The sequence below is a fragment of the Pipistrellus hanaki genome (genome assembly GCF_964339955.1).
Source record: "Pipistrellus hanaki genome assembly, chromosome: 1".
NCBI lineage: Eukaryota > Metazoa > Chordata > Mammalia > Chiroptera > Vespertilionidae > Pipistrellus > Pipistrellus hanaki.
In genome coordinates, this window is record NC_140503.1 from 123,302,209 (window position 1) to 123,319,107 (window position 16,899).

The window sequence follows — 16,899 nt, forward strand, 5'->3', positions numbered from 1 at the left end:
ATGCTAAGTAACAGATTTACTATCTGAAAAGGGATTTACTATCGGGGAAAGGGAGGGAGGAAGAGACTGAACATAAACTGTGCACCTATGGATGAGGACAATGGGGGATGGGGAGGGGGCAGAGGGTGGGGTGGGAACCTGGTGGAGGGGGGAAGAAAAGAGGAACCTTTGTAATAATATGAACAATAAAGATTGATTTAAAAAAATAAAAATAAATTAAAAAAAAAAAAAAAAAAGATAGCCAAATCCTGTTTGGCTCAGTGGATAGAGCGTTGGTCTGCGGACTGAAAGGTCCCAGGTTCGATTCCAGTCAAGGGCATGTACCTTGGTTGCGGGCACATCCCCAGTAGGGGGTGTGCAAGAGGCAGCTGATCGATGTTTCTCTCTCATCGATGTTTCTAGCTTTCTATCCCTCTCTCTTCCTCTCTGTAAAAACTCAATAAAAATATATTAAAAAAAAAAAACTATAGTAAGACAAAGTATATCAGTGGTTGCCTGGAATCAGGAGTTTGGCAAGTATAATGGTTGCACAGGGAAACAAGGAAAATTTTTGGACAATTTCAATGCTTCATATCTTCTGTGATGTGGTTACATGACTGCATACTTTTGCTAAAACTCATTGAATTGTTCAATATTTTGGAGTTGGAGAGTTTACACTTCCACATTCTGAATTGTGTGTCCTCCATCCAATGGTAGGTAAAAATTCTTTTTTTTTTCTTCTTGTTTTAAATTTGCTTAAATCTTCCCAATGATTTATGAAGCATGTGGCTCTTTGTAGATGTTCCAAGCAGAATCAAAAGGACCATAAGTATGGATCACTCTATCTAGAGTATGAAACAATAACTCCCTGAAATTAAATGAAATGTTCCAGAGGAGAAGGTGAAGGCACCTTGATTTTGCTCCCAGAGACTTTCTAAAGAGCCGCTAACCATAAGAAATGATTCAAGAAAAACTAGAATTAGATGGAGTAGGAAGAGAGGGAATTGCCCTAGTAGGCCTATTTAAGAGGGAGATGGACACTGGCCTGGATTCTGAGATTCCTGGGGGATCAAGATAATGATTGACAGCAAGGTCTTTGAGGGCCTCTTAGGACTGCTGCTATTAAAAGAGCTCTATCAGAGTCACTTTAGAGTCTCTGAAAGTAAAGAAGTGCTAGGCAGCTCAGAAGCTTTTTGTTTTATTTTCTAAGTAGAGCTTATGTGCCTGGTGTCCTCAAATGGTTACATCATGTGCACAACAGCTGTAAGTCTGAATGAAAAAACATACGACAGTAATAACAAAATTACAATTACAGAATTGCACTATTTGGTTATAATTGCATGCATGGAGCACATGCTAAGGATTGGCTCTGAATGCTTTTCAAGAGACATATGAAAAAGTTGTCATTATTATTTCCACTGTATATTTGAGGAACATGAGACCTAAAGAAAATAAATCCAAGGTCATGGAACTCGAAGTAGGTGGAACAAGTCTTACAGCTTTTAAGATAAAAATAAACTTTTTAAGCAAAGTTATAAAAATCTTATTAAAAACAATAGAATGCATATCTGGATAAATATACACCAAAATATTTTTTATATTTCTTGTCAATAAATAGTCCTAATCAAATGTTATTCAAAAGATTAATATTCCACTTGAAACTAAGGATAAACTCTAATCCTTAAATTTGTCATTTCAACTCATATTTCCAAAATAATTATTCAGATTGTCTTAAAGGAAAAAAAGAGTAACAACTATTTTCATTTTAAAATATGCAATATTATTTCAGTACACAAGGTAGCATTATCTACTATTCTGTTATTTAGCTGGAATAATAATTTAAAATTTCTACATAATATAAAACTGTGCCTGAAATTCTGATGACATTTCATGTAAAGTGTTTTTTTTTTTTAAGTATATTTTTATTGATTTCAGAGAGGAAGAGAGAGAGAGAAACATTGATAAGAGAATTACTAATCAGCTGCCTTCTACATGCCCCCTTCCAGGGATGGAGCCTGCAACCCAGGCATGTGCCCTGACCTGGAATTGAACTGTGATCGGCTGGTTCATAGGTAGATGCTCAACCAATGAGCCACACCAGCCAGGCTCAAGTATTGTTGTTTTTTCAAACCATGTTGAGTATGTTCAAATCTAACCAAAGAGAAAAAACTAAGGCAAACACAAATAGATTATCTTTATGCCATTTATGTCAATGGACAGATACTTAAGGCTTTGTTAAAGATTTAAGTCTGTTACTTGATGATGTATGCTTACCCCATTCCCTCTCCCCAATAATGTGACAGGATGTCTGCTTGCAAAATGTCTACTTTCCTGCAGTCACTCTTGATTTTAATATAACAGGCTATTATTATGACTCAACTTGAACATTAGTCATCATGGAATGACATTGTCTCTACAGACAAATATTGATCACAATAACTTTTAGAAACAGAATAAAAGCAAAATAAAATTAAAATTAATTAATTAATTTATTTATTTATTTTTAAATATATTTTTTATTGATATTTTACAGAGAGGAGGAAGGGAGAGAGATAGAGAGCTAGAAACGTCGATGAGAGAGAAACATCGACCAGCTGCCTCTTGCACACCCCCTACCGGGGATGTGCCTGTAACCAATGTGCATGCCCTTGACCGGAATCGAACCTGGGACCTTTCAGTCCACAGACCGACGCTCTACCATTGAGCCAAACCGGTTTCGGCAAAATTAAAATTAATTTAAAAGTATGAGTTTGAAATGCTTTAGTTTTCTAAAAATAATTTTATTGGTTAAAATAGCTCACAAAAATCTGTATTTAAGATGTTCACCTTGTTACAAAAGTAATTTAAGGTAATCTTCAAATCTACAATATATATAGTAGAATATTGTTTTCCTTCTATTATAATTGGCAAATGTAAAATCAAAATTTCCAATATATGCTATTGAAAGAGTTCTTTTAAAAAGAATGCATATTGTTTATAGAAATTTATAAAACAAAATATGTCTCTTTACTGATACCATTGGTCTTATAAAACATGTCAATTCTCAACAATTTTTTAAAATGTATTTTCATTGATTTCAGAGAGGAAGGGAGAGGAAGACAGAAACTTCAATGATGAGAGAGAATCATTGATCAGCTGCCTCCTGCACACCCTCTATTGGGGATCAAGCCTGCTTCAACCAGGAATTAAACTGTGACTTCCTGGTTCTTCGGTAGATGTTCAATCTCTGAGCCTCACTATCAGGACAATTCTCAAATATTTTAATTAAATTTATAATTAACAAAAACAGGTTTTCTTAATCTTCTGACAACTACTCACCTATATATTATAGGTGGGCCTCATTTAAAATTTTCTGTCACCTTCAAATGTTAAGAGTAGCAAATTAAGTATTCAGTTTTCCTAGGCCTCATTTGCTGACATATTTTCATCTATACTTTTTCTTTATCAAATTTCTCATTTTTTGGTTTATAATTTTAGTGTACTGCAAGTCAAATAAAAATTGCCAACATTAGATTTGATTTAGAATACTATTGCTCCAAATGATCCAGGCTTATTTCCTTAAGAGCAAAATAAAATTAAGTAATTACCCAGATACTAATAACTTAGGTCCCAGTGTCTAATTACATGGACTAAATTGACTATGTTAATACAATTCTCCCTTTCACCTTGTTGCTAGGCATTACAGATTGCAAGCTCCTCGACTTACAATGGTGTTGTGTCCAGTTAACTCATTGTAAATTGAAAATGCATTTAATACCAAACATCATAGCTTACTTAGCCTCGCCTACCTTAAATGTGCTTAGAACCCCTACATTATCCTATAGTTGGACAAAATCATCTATCACAAAGCCTGTTTTATAATGCCCAGAGTCACAAGGGAGTATCAATTGGCATATTGCCACCCAGAGAAGAGATGAAAATTCTCAATTTGAGTAAGTCTCTACTGAATGCACATCACATTTGCACTATTGTAAAGCTGAAAAATTGTAAGTTAAACTGTTGTAAGTCAGAAACTATCTATTTTTTTGGTATTTTGTGACATTAAAAAATTTTTTTAATAAAATTTACTCCTCAATTTGTTTCCATAAAATACAGATTAAAATGCTGACAAAAAGGAATATAATTTTGAAAATAATACTTGAAAGAATTAGAACTGTATTTATGTTTAACCTTAATAAAACAATCAAAAGCTTAGGAAGAAAAAACTGATCCTATGGAGTGGGAAAGACAAGAGGAATGGAAAGTTTTCATGTTTCATTGGTGCCTATTTTCACAAAAATCTATAAAATAACTTCCTGAGCATTTATCATGCTGTACAAATCAGTAATATCTGAACTAAGGTATTCTATGAATAGGTTTATATATCTAAACAAAAAAAAGTAAGTGAATCCAATTACTCTAAAAGTATTTTTAGACTGAATTTTGCATAAAATAATTTCAAATCTATCCTTTGACAAGGGAAATAAAATATATGTTTTCTAAAAAAATAAGAGATTCAAAATAACCACAATTAAAATGTGAAATCCTTAGCTAGTATTATTTAAAATATCATGCATATTATAAAATATTAAAACACTTTACCTAGGCCTTCCTTTGCCAGGTAAGCTCTTTTAAATGATTGATTTTAGTTTAAATGTTTACTTTAAATGAGATAAAACACATTTAGTATAGGGTTTTTAGTGTTTGTAATGTATTTAACTCAGATAATGTATTCTTATGTATACAATTTCCATTCTGAAATGATTCATTTGATAAGTGGTAGTCAAATTTTTCATTTGATAAGCAAGTATAGATTACTGTTACCTGAGTTTTAGTTTATAAAACACTCCTTTCATATTTCTGTTTCCATTTTTTATTTTAAAAATATAGTCTTTTAAATAAGATATGAATATTTACATATTAAATTTCAAAGTTAATATGCAAAAAAGCATGCTTTCAAAATACAAACCTAAAAATTATTGGCTTTACACAATACTAGAGGCCTGGCACACAAAGTTCATGTGCAGGTATGGTCCTTAGGCTTGGCCTGTGATCAGGACTATCTTCCCCAGCTGCTGGCAGCCGGCCCTGACCTCTGCCACCACCTATCCCCCAGTTTGCCTTTGGGGGATCAGAGCCTGCTGGACAAGTGAAGGAACTGAGAGTGGTCAATGTGCCTCATAGCAACTGGACAAGTGGTCCATCTGGTTGTTCTGCCATTCAGTTGATTTGCATATTACTCTTTATATATATAGATTTCAGAGAGTGGGCCACTTTGTTCCATTTTTGTTGAAATTCATGGATCTGGCAAACTCTTAATTTCTGAGGTATGGGAAAATACAGTGTTAGAAGAGAGATTTCAAAATCAGAATTAAAAAAAAAAAAAGTAGAGAATCTGTTTTTCTGTTGCTCACAAATTTGAAGATGTAGGACATCTTGAAAATGATTAGGTTCTGGACATGACAGATGAAACTTCCAGTCCATTGCCAGCATTATTGTGAGGTTCAGTTGAATTCAATGTAGCTAAGAGAATTTGGCTGGAACAGATTGTGTCAGAGAAAATAAACAGTAAATAAGCTTTCTGTGATATTTCTCCTGACGAAGGGAAAAACTATCCTACCACCCTCCCTCTCTCCCTTCCTTCGTATCCTTTCTTTTTCTAAAAATATTTAATCTTTCTCTCTTTTAAAGAACATGCTAATAATTTAAAGAACAGTCTGTAGACATATGGCAGAATTGACTGGATATATTCATCAAAGTAAATGGTTGAATTTACTTTGGTTGAATTCATGGTTGTTTCAATCATGTCCATGCTTCACTTTTGTTCTCTTGTAGCTAACATGGATCATTCTGATTGGTACCAGATCATGATGTAGAAAATTTAAGTGGTAATCTTGATAATTTAGAGAGAAAAATGTTGAGGTGGAAACAGTGCCTATTATCTAGTCTAGTTGATGGAATTTATTGGATGATTGGTCAGCTCCTAATTTTCCTATCACTAGTAAAGTAGGTATGAATTATGTGCTTTGAGGAGTAAATTTGCTTTTTATAATCTATACAAAAGAAAAGTAAATTATAATTTATTATAAATTATTATTTTAAAGATAAGTTAGTTTTATTTGCCTACATAAATTCTAAGACATAATTCAATCTGTTATTTTTTCATTAAGTGTATTGTGGAGTATTATTACTTTTTTTATTCTAATTTCCCAGCCTTTAAATTTATTCCTCATTTCTTCTTAAAGACTTTACAATTTTAGTCTATACAACTCAGATATTCCCATGTAATATTAGTTGTTTTGCTTCAAAATAAGGGATCAAATTCCTAAAAGAAGCCCTAAAGAATATGGCTTTCCTAATATGCACAAAATCTTTTCAAAGTTATAGACTGGTTAGATACAAAGATTTTATGTTAAAAATTATAATTTGATTTTTATACTAGTATATATACCTTTAATGATAGAGTAATCTTATTCTATCTTTATTCTGATTCTTTAAGCTATCAGAATCATGGCATGACACTTGATTAACTACCAAATTTCACTTTATAAAGTCAAAAGTATTCTCTCTTTTTTTTGACAATATCTTGACTATAGAATTTCTTGTTTGCAAAGTTTAACAAAATTAAAGTTTCCTAAATTCAAAAAATGCTTTGAGACTTATCTTTTTAAGAAACTCAGTTTCTTAGTAGTGTAGCTAATTTAACCTGTTAAAACTTAGACTTACAATACTCAATTTTATTTCTTGCTTTATCACATTTTGAAGTTTTATATTTGAATAATTTTATTATCTAAAAAATGAACTTTTAAAATGGTACTAACTTATGAAAATATTATTGAAATAACAACTATACTATGTAGTCTAATTGTTTTGAATAAGTTTTTTTGAGAAAATCTAAAACACTCATGACAAACCATAAGCATGAATTTGCTAAGTGTTTTATTGTATCATTGATTTTCATTCCTTGGTTCCTGTTTTTTGAATGTGACTAGCATTTCATTTTACCACATATTGACACTAATTCCATTTAGTGAATTTGAGTTTTAACTCAAAGTCCACATATACAAGATAGACTATATTATATGAGAGGGCAGGAAAGGCTCTCTTTGCCTATATTAATTATTATGGCAATCACCATTTAGGAATTATCAAGAATTGGATTACATGTTTAATCTACATATCCATAAAAGGCTAAGTGACTGACCGTATGTCCATCCAACCGTCCAGCCAGTAAATATGATGTGCAATTTAAAAATAAATGTTGACTTGTGGATCCACGATATATTGGGTCGGCAACTAAGTAATTGCGGATTTTAAAAAGAAAATCAAAGACAATTTTTTCATGGAACTAAATAACTTTATTCTGTAATGTATTACCCATTTTGATCAATGACCTTTTGCCATCTTTCAGGCAGCATCATAATCCCACGTTCAAAAAACTTCTGGTTTTTATTAGCAAAAAACTGAATCAAGTACGATTTGACATCATCATCATTATTGAAATTTTTACCATTCAAGGAGTTTTGTAAAGATCGAAACAAAAAGTAATCAGATGGTGCAAGGTCAGGACTATATGGTGGATGTGGCAAAACATCCCAACCAAGCTCCATTAATTTTTGCAGAGTGACCAAAGATGTGTGTGGCCTTGCATTGTCATGATGGAATACAACACCTTTTCGATTTGTCAATTCGGGCCACTTTTCTTCAACTGCATTGTTTAATTTCGTTAGTTGTTCAATGTAGACATCAGAATTGATCGTTCGGTTGGGTGGTAAGAGTTCAAAGTAGACAATTCCTTTGTAATCCCACCAAACTGATAACAAAACCTTCTTTTGATGAATATCAGCTTTTGATGTTGTTTGAGTTGGTTCACCTGGCCTGCTCCACGATCTTTTCTGCTTGATATTGTTGTAAACAACCCATTTTTCATCGCCAGTTATCAGTCGTTTTAAAAATGGATCATTTTCATTACGTTTCTTTAGCAAATCGCAGCTGCTAATGCGTTGCGTTAACTGTGATTCTTTCAGTTCGTGAGGAACCCATGTATCGAGTTTTTGAACATAGCCAAGTTGTTTTAAGTGATTTTCAATGCATGTATGTGATACATGAAGCTTCTCTGCAATCTCACGTGTTGTACTGTGACAATCCGAATTGATTATTGCTTTGATTAGGGCGTCATCAACTTCAACTGGACGACCAGAGCGTTTTTCATCTTTGAGTGAAAAATCACCAGAACGAAATTTGGCAAACCAATTTTGACACTGCCGTTCTTTTAAGGCTTCGTCACCATAAACAGCACATACCTTTTTATGAGCTTGCGATGCGTTTTTCCCTTTGAGGAAATAAAAAAGCAAAATATGACGAAAATGTTCCTTTTGATTTTCCATTTTTCAACGAACGCCAAACGAAAATTACAAAACAGATCAAAAAACTTTTTTTACTGATTAACAGCTGAATAGCCAACTATCAAATAACAAAATGTGTTTTACATTTGTACTACGTCTGCAAACCTAAAAATTCAACTGAAGCCATATATGTGTGAAACCCGCAATTACTTAGCTGCCGACCCAATATATAAAGCTCTTGCTGGCACCAATCTAGACAGAGTAGGAATATTCTTAACCTGAACTCATCTTTGAACATGGTCAGTTATATGTTGCTTTCTCTCCAGTTTGAAGAGCGTGGTACATTAAAGTTGTAAATACTTCATCACAAGGGAAATTAGTCAAGCACTCTGAAAGTGTTTTTACTCTTACTGAGGTATACAGGAAGATATTAGATATTAATCAATTTATCAGTCATTGTTTTTATCAATGTTGTTTTTATATCATGTTTTTGTTGTTATGTCATGTTATTGTTTATTAATTTACATATTATTTTCATATACATTTTACTAGTTTTCTTTCATCTCTGACACTTCTATTATAGAGAAAGGGTGAATAGCAATATTAAATTCTTCTAATTAATTTCCTTTCAATGTGCATGAATCCATGCACCAGGCCACTAAGTTTGAAAAGCTTTGTTGTCTCCTCTGAATACTCAGTGTGGTCTGTTTGACAACGTATGGAACATAAGCCTCAATTTGAAACCACTGAACTCTGTGATCATGAATGTGCAAACACTGGACCATTCAGATTCCAAGCCTGACTAAGTTAAGATATTTAATAAAGTGAAAGAATATTATAGATGTTATAAATTTCACTGAAATAATTTTTATCTATACTTTCAAATGTCATGGATAATTCAGTTATATATTTCCCCAACTGTCCATTTGTGGTTAAAATAACTTTAAAAGAGCAATATATATATATATATATATATACATCTCAAGGCTTGAAGATCACTGACCATCCAAGACTCAGTACAAGAGGGGCATAGGGAAGATGGTTTCTCGTCGTTTTTAACTTTCTCCTCTCTAGAAAATGAGTAGGTACCTATCCCATGGCTAGAAATAAAAGAGAACCCCACTAGAACAAAGAGTTTATATGCCAGCTAAAACTTCTGGATGTCTCCTGGGCACTTAGGCATATTAGCTTTTCCCTTTTTCTCCATGGATGTTCAGTGAACTAAAGGAATACTTTCCTTCAGCTTTCTTTGCAATAAAGCAAAAGTACTTACACAATCTAAAAGAATACTAGAAAATATTTTACTTCATAAAACTAACAAAAATACAAATGAGGCCTTTGGGAAAAACTGGACACATAGATCCTATACACACTCTAGACCACTATAATTGTACTCCCAGTGCAGTAGCCAATATTAAATTTGTTTCTAAAAATAAAAAAATTAACCAGTTGAAATGATACAGTGTATTTTAAAACACTTTATAACACTGTTTAAAATGATACTTTATAATTCTTTGAATAACTTCTAGATTCTCAAAAAGAAAATCAAATTTATCAGCATCTACTATCTTAATACTTGCAGTTTAGAAGGAAAAATATATTATTAACATGAGGATGTTTAAATATCTATTTTATTATTTTCTGCTGTACGTAACTGTTATTTTTAAAGGATCTTTATTAGTCTATTAGTTTCAGCCTACAGAATATTTTTAAATTCTAGTGAAAGCTCCAATGTGGTGTTTAGTGACTAAAGCAAAAATTTTAAAGTTTTTCTTCAGACTTTCAGAATGGGTTAGGTACATAGTTTTTTTCTAACAATATAAAAAACATTTATTTTGTTGCTGCAACCAAGAGAGTTGAAATCTGGATAACCATGCCATTTTAATTATCATATTTCAATGTATTTCAATGGCTTACTTAACAAAGACAAACATTCTATTTGCATTGAAACAAATACTTTATCCTGTTTCTCCTTCAAAGGAAGTTGAAGTAAATGTATCTACAGTAGAAAAATTCAGCTTTTCTAGCTTCAAAAAACATTATGGTTAAAATTTTTGTGAACTGGAAATGTACCCATAACTTGGGCCTAACACATGAATATGTTCTGGCAGAAGACAAATGCCCTATAAGAGAAAGTAATTATATATGCACAAGAGAGTAACATAACAGCTATTAGGAAAACAATCCTTGTGAATTTTCTAACTTTTATGCCTACAAACTCACAACCATTTAATTGTATTCCAACTCTTTAAAAAATTTAAAATCTTAAAATCTATGCTCAAGCATTAATGCATTCTTTTCAATACCAAATTGAGTATGATTACAATGATTAATTCAAATTTTATTAAAGTATTAATCAATGTTATGCAAGGTCATAAAAATATATGTAATAAACATAATGACTATTGTTTATATTGTTTAACATTCATACAAATCTGCCTTGTAAATCAGATGTCTGGAAATTTGTCGATTGACATTTTACTACTGATGAGAAACAGAATTTAAGCAGACAATAAGAGATTGGAAGAAAAGATGATAATTAGTAGATATTTGTTTCATAAATAGTCAAAGGAAACTTTTAAATCCTTCACTGTTCCTACATGCTCACTGAAGTGAAGAACTAGTTCATATACCTTTCAAAGCCTTAAAAAAACTTATTGAGTACTCAGTCTGTTACAGCTGCTAAATTATTCCACTTGCATCCTATTGGAATATCAGGTGCTCTCTATGTATTGGTGCAAGGTTAATTTTCTTTTCTTTCAAATAAGCACCTAAATTATGCGCAGAAAAGTCTTTCACGTTGAGTCTGTTTCAAATAACCTCTTCTGAAGACTAAAACACCTTTCTTGTTCTTTATCCCTCCCCATCCACTGGTAAAAAACGGGCATTTTGACTTTTCCTTTTAAATTCTTTTGATCAAAAATGCATAATCAACTTTGCTTCTTGGTGTGTGTATGTTTTTTAAAAGAATCATTCTCGTTCTCCAACTTCATAGATATAATAAGGAATTTAAACTTTATACAATATTTGAATCTTTAAAGTTATGGTTACCCAAAATAGTAACTACTTTTAATAAAATACAACTAGGAACGTCTAGTTGTATTTTACAAAGATAACTTTCTGAGATAAATATATGAAGATTCTTTGAGTAATTAAAAATGAACCCATAGATGTACCGAGTACAGTAGCACACAATTTGTATGTCTACTTTTGAAAGATATTTATTTGCAGCGGAATATACACATTTTAATAATTATGTCAAATGCCTTTTAGAATTACACAATCATTTTAGTACACTGCGTACACACGCGCACTGTGTTATATATGTATCACTTTCTCACCCCACGCAGGAAGGAGTCAATTGCCATACTCCAGAAATGACAATGGAAAAGGAAAAAGAAACAGGAATTACATAAAAGTCGCACAAAAGGGCAGTGCTAGGGGGTTAAGCTGTTGAATAAAAGAAACGCCACAAACTAAAGGGGAAAAAATTAGTTGCTTTAAATTGGAGCTTTCCGCAGGCTGTCGCGGTGTGCGAGAGCGGGAAAGCCGTTTTTTGAGGAAGCGGGGCGGGACCCCGACCCCGTCCCCCGCCTCCCAGGGGGTCTTTCGGGGGGAGGCGGCCGTGAGCCCCGCTGGAGCCGGGGACCGCCCCAGGTGAGCGCGGGCGGGGGGGGGGGGAGGGGGAGAGAAAGCGCCGGGCGCGTCCACAAAGCACCCGGGGCCGCCCCTCTCGCTCCGGCTCGGCAGCTCCGGCGGCCGCGCAGAGGCGGCGGCGGCGGGGCGCGGGCGGAGGCGGGCGGCCGGGGCAGAGGCCAGGCGGCCGCGGGGACGCCCGGCGCCGGGAGGCCCGCAGCCCGCGCCGCCGCCGCCCAGGGCCGCCTGCGCGCGCGGCCGCAGCAGCTGAGCGCGCGGCCCGGGTCACGTGGTGCGCGTGTCGAAGGTCACAGCGCGCTCACAATGGAGCTCTCGGAGTCTGTGCAGAAAGGCTTCCAGATGCTGGCCGATCCCGGCTCCTTTGACTCCAACGCCTTCACGCTTCTCCTCCGGGCGGCTTTCCAGAGCCTGCTGGACGCCCAGGCGGACGAGGCCGTGCTGGGTAAGCCGCCAGGCTCGGAGCTGGGTCGGCCTGGGCAGAGGGCGCTGCGAGGAGAGAGCGAGCCGGAGGGAGAGGGGAAGCCCCGGGAAGAGGAAGTCACCGGGCTCTGCCCTTCGCTCCGGACGGAGAGCGGGGTGGCGGCTCTGCCCAGACCCAGAGCGGACCCTGGCGTTACTCTGTCCCCAGTTGGCACCTGCGCATAGTCAGCTACAGGCTCCTAGCCGGGCTCCCACTCCCAGGCTCTTTGTTCTGTTGAAAAACCCGTGTTTCAGTCTTGTTTGTGGCCTAAACACCGACGGTTCTCAGCCTGGTCCGAGGTGAAGGCTGTTTGACACTTGGATTTCATCAGGCGATTCAAGCTTTTGGTGCTCGGCTGGCAAAGGTTTTAAAGGCTCTGCTTCCAAAGTAATTACTAGGTCAAATAGGGTTGACACCTTCCAATTTAGGGAATACCTCAGGCTCCTCTGACCCCTGCAGCAGGGCAGTGCAGTGTGTTTGCACAGGGTGCACACCCAGAGCGTTAAGACGCGGTGCACAATGTTTGTTCCGCACCAGTGACCCGGGGCGAGGCTCAGTGGTGCGGTCAGTGATTGCGGAGTGCCGTGTTTGTATGGATTGAAGACATATTTTAAGACAGTTCGCTTCTAGGTACTTTTCTTAAATATAAATATCCCAACAATTCAAATGTTTTTTTTTTCTTCTGTAGTTTCATGAACTAAACACGTACAAAAGATATGAAAGTGGAAGTTGTGTAAACGAAAATAGTAGCCACCACCTGGGTAATCTCAAAAAAGGGATGGCTGTCAAAACTTGAAAATTATGTTTAATAGTCTGAACTTGTGCCCTTGCCTTCCTTGAGGTGTTACTGTCCATGAAGGCATTTACACTATAATTAATCAATCTTTAGAGGGAATGTATTCATTCTTAAATTTGCACCACGTGAAACATTTATGTCCTTATTTTCCTCTGAATTTACTCCACCCAGTGTTAGAATGGCCACTGTATAGTTATTTTTTCTTTGGAAAATGTTTCCCTAAGAATACTAAAAATATCAAGGCACAATAAAAGAAGGTAATTGAGATGGGAAATAGCAGAATTATTGATGTGTGCTCTTTATTGTTTTGCCATTGACCTTGTTGCTCATCTCATTTACTTACAATTGCCAGTCCTTACAATGGAATTCTTTTTGTTATCTTGTTAAAGGGGCGGGTGTACCCAAATTAAAATATCCCTTTAAGAAACATGACCATAAAAAAAACTTATAGACATCACTGGCACTTAATTTATTTTAGATCACCCAGACTTGAAACATATCGACCCAGTGGTTTTAAAACATTGTCACACAGCAGCTGCAACTTACATACTGGAAGCAGGAAAGCAAAGAGCAGACAAATCAACTCTAAGGTATAGGATTTACTTAAATTCCATTATCAAATAATATATTTATTACAATTTTAGTTTTAAAATAGGAACTAAACTTTGATTTCTGTTTTCCTTTAGCACTTACCTAGAAGACTGTAAATTTGATAGAGAGCGAATAGAACTGTTTTGCACAGAATATCAGGTTATTTACTTCAATTTTTAAAAATGAACAATTATTGTCTTTTCCTATTCTGTTTGCAAAGATGTTTTCTTTTCTTTTTTTCCCCACCCTCCAGAATAATAAGGATTCCCTAGAAATCCTACTGGGAAGGTAGGTACTGTGTAAAGTGTCAAGTTGAGCCACTTTTCACTTGCAGGTATGAATGAAGAATGCTGGTGTGAAACAAAGTAGGGTAAAAAAACAGGGATTTTGACCAAAAGAGAAGGGGCCAAAGGGCAAGTTAAACAATTGAAGTTAAGCTAATGTTTTTAAAAGATGAAGTTTATTGATATACTTTTTAAAATGATCTTTTACTATTCAAAACTTGAAAATGAAGTTTAACAATGTTTTAAATTCAGAATGGATTAAAATTTTATGTGTGGTGGTGGTGGGGGGTGTGTGTGGAAGCTAGAAACCATTCTTAGTAAAGAAAAATCTTGAAAGTTTTCTGTAGTTATTATGTACAAAATTATCATTGTGTCTTTCAGTATAGGCAGATCTATCCCTCATATAACTGATGTTTCTTGGCGTTTGGAATATCAGATAAAGGTAAAGTTTAACTGTTCTCTAAGGGTGGTTAGGAAACTTAAAAAAGTAGAGTTGAACACTGAAATGTGTTGTGTTGTTTTAGACCAATCAACTTCATAAGATGTACAGACCTGCCTATTTGGTGACCTTAAATGTAGAGGTATTTATACATTTGCCCTGTCTAAAAATTAAATGTGTAATGGAATTTCAATTTTCTTGATTTAAACAGCATTTTTTTTCTTCTCTAGAACACTGATTCCCAATCCTACCCAGAGATTAGTTTTAGTTGCAACATGGAACAATTACAGGTACAGTATTAGGATCTGTAAATATGTCCATCTTTTTATAGATGTTTGAGAATTATGCTTTTGGAAAGTTCAAAAGAAAAATAATCTATCTGTCAGTAGATAATGAAGATTGGGTAAGGATTTAATGGGAAGAGGGCTTCAAGAGCAATATTTTAACGTAGACTTCACTTTTGAAATTAAGATTATACTAATAGAGAATTGATCTATATTGGCTGTTCTTTTCAGTTAAACTTTTGAGTGCATTGTTGAGTGTAAATTCCTTCTATTTGTGATGACTTTGATCCAATAGGACAAAGCAATATTATAAACATGGCTTTGAAAATGTATTCTTTGTTTTCAGAAATTGAATTAAACTTTCAAAACAGGATTTTTAAACTGTGTTTTTAAAAGACTTTTTATAAAGGGGGAACTATTAATAAAATTCTAAAATTTTATATTGCCAATGTATGGCAGGGAAAATTCACCACTACATTGATTAATGGACATGACAATGAATTTATTTCTTACCACTTAAAAATGAAGATGATTGCTTGAAATTTTGGTGAAATTGAATTTTCCAAAAGACATCTTCTGCAGTTTTATTTAATGTACCAGTTACTCAACTTTAAATGTTCAAAAAAGGTGAATACAGGATAATCTTTGTTAGATAACTTGAGAAATTTAATTCATATATGCCTTTCTTGTTAAGAAGATTCGGTTATGAATCATTATTTCAAATCTGAGGGCAAGTAGCCCATTTGAAAATGAACTATTTTAGAGGAAAACCTTCCTTTGATGGTCTGTCAAAGGTTAATATCCTTGTGAATTTTAAACTGTTTATAAAATGTCTCCCGACTTTTTTCTTGAATCTTTCTCAAACTTGGATATTTCCTTTCCATGTTTTATCTTAAAAAACATAGTATTATATACGTCTTTTAGGATTTAGTGGGGAAACTTAAAGATGCTTCGAAAAGCCTGGAAAGAGCAACCCAATTTTAACCTGGGGAAGTTAGCGACCCGCCCGCATCTGGAAGACCAGAACTCCTGGAAGTCCCCATTGGCCGAACCGTCGTTTGGGTCCTCTGTTTTTAATAGAAAAAAGTTTCTTTTTGGATTTATGTCACTCATCAATTTTGACACTTTTTTTTACACGTATGAAAAAGTTGAGGAAAATTCTGCCGAAGTGTTTGAATCTTTAGTATTAACTGTACATTGATCCATTTTGATCATTTTTCATGTCTTAAAAAAGGAAGTAGACAGTATTTACATTCTGAATAAATGCTTTCTCTCCAGAAGAACTGAGCGTTTGTTTTAATGTGTTTGTCAATTATTACTCTGAAGACAGAAGGATTAGCGTTAACTCTTAACGACTGTCTTTCCTCTGGATTAAAATTAAACCTGGTGGGGAAGATGCGATCTCCCGGCCTGAGACTTGGGGAGCCGGTGCAGCCACCCTGGGCGGGAGCTGGCCCGTCCCGCTCCCGGCGCTGGGGACTTGCCCGCAGCCCGACTCTCCCCCGCGGGGCCCGAAGCCCGGCCGGCCCGCTCCGCGCGGAGCTCCCGTCCGGAGGGCGGCTGCCCCAGCGCGCCCCGCCTCGGCCGCTGGCGGGAGGGGAAGGGGCCGGGGCCGCGGGAAGACGGGCCGCGCTGTTGTTTCCGCGATCCCAGCTCGGCGCAGGTTCCGCGCCGCGGCGCCCGAGTCTGGGCCGCAGCCCGTGGGGGCGGCTGGGCCTGGAGGGGGCGGTGACCCGGCCCTCCGCGGCGGGAGCTTGTGGAATGGAGCGCCGCGGGCGGAGGACAGAAAAAAGGAATAGCGGGGCGGGTGCGTGGGGTGGGCCGAGCTGCGTGCGGGGAGGGAGCGATGCCCGCGCCCGGAGCTGGGTGGCGCGAGTGACGTGGAGGAGAGATGCCTGCGAAGCGCGGCCGTCGCGCGGCGCGAGGGGGAGGGGCGGGCTGGCGACGCGCTGCGCTGGGAGGGGGCGGCCGCGGCCCGACTACACCGACACTAATTCCCTGGCCGCCCTTAAGGAATGAGGGAGCACGTGACCAGGGGGCGGGGGCGGGGGCGGGCGGACTCCGAGCCATTTTGGAGCCGGTGTC

The 16,899-nt window shown here is 36.5% G+C and overlaps 1 protein-coding gene across 1 annotated transcript; it reads left to right on the plus strand.

Annotated features, from left to right (window-relative positions):
- Positions 1-12,139: 12,139 nt before the first annotated feature.
- On the plus strand, positions 12,140-16,097 carry COMMD3 (COMM domain containing 3). Its single transcript, XM_084873960.1, has 8 exons — positions 12,140-12,402; positions 13,695-13,806; positions 13,903-13,966; positions 14,061-14,095; positions 14,473-14,533; positions 14,616-14,672; positions 14,761-14,820; positions 15,739-16,097. Exons 1-8 carry the CDS (start codon positions 12,264-12,266, stop codon positions 15,796-15,798), a joined length of 588 nt encoding a protein of 195 aa, XP_084730086.1. The 5' UTR covers positions 12,140-12,263; the 3' UTR covers positions 15,799-16,097.
- The last annotated feature ends 802 nt before the right edge of the window (positions 16,098-16,899 follow it).

Bases quoted from the DNA above. Each gene is read 5' to 3' on its own strand.
- COMMD3 (XM_084873960.1), top strand. From the start codon at position 12,264: ATGGAGCTCTCGGAGTCTGTGCAGAAAGGCTTCCAGATGCTGGCCGAT. The intron at 13,807-13,902 runs GTATAGGATTTA...GTTTTCCTTTAG, and splicing joins GCAGACAAATCAACTCTAAG to CACTTACCTAGAAGACTGTA. The intron at 14,821-15,738 runs GTACAGTATTAG...TACGTCTTTTAG, and splicing joins GCAACATGGAACAATTACAG to GATTTAGTGGGGAAACTTAA.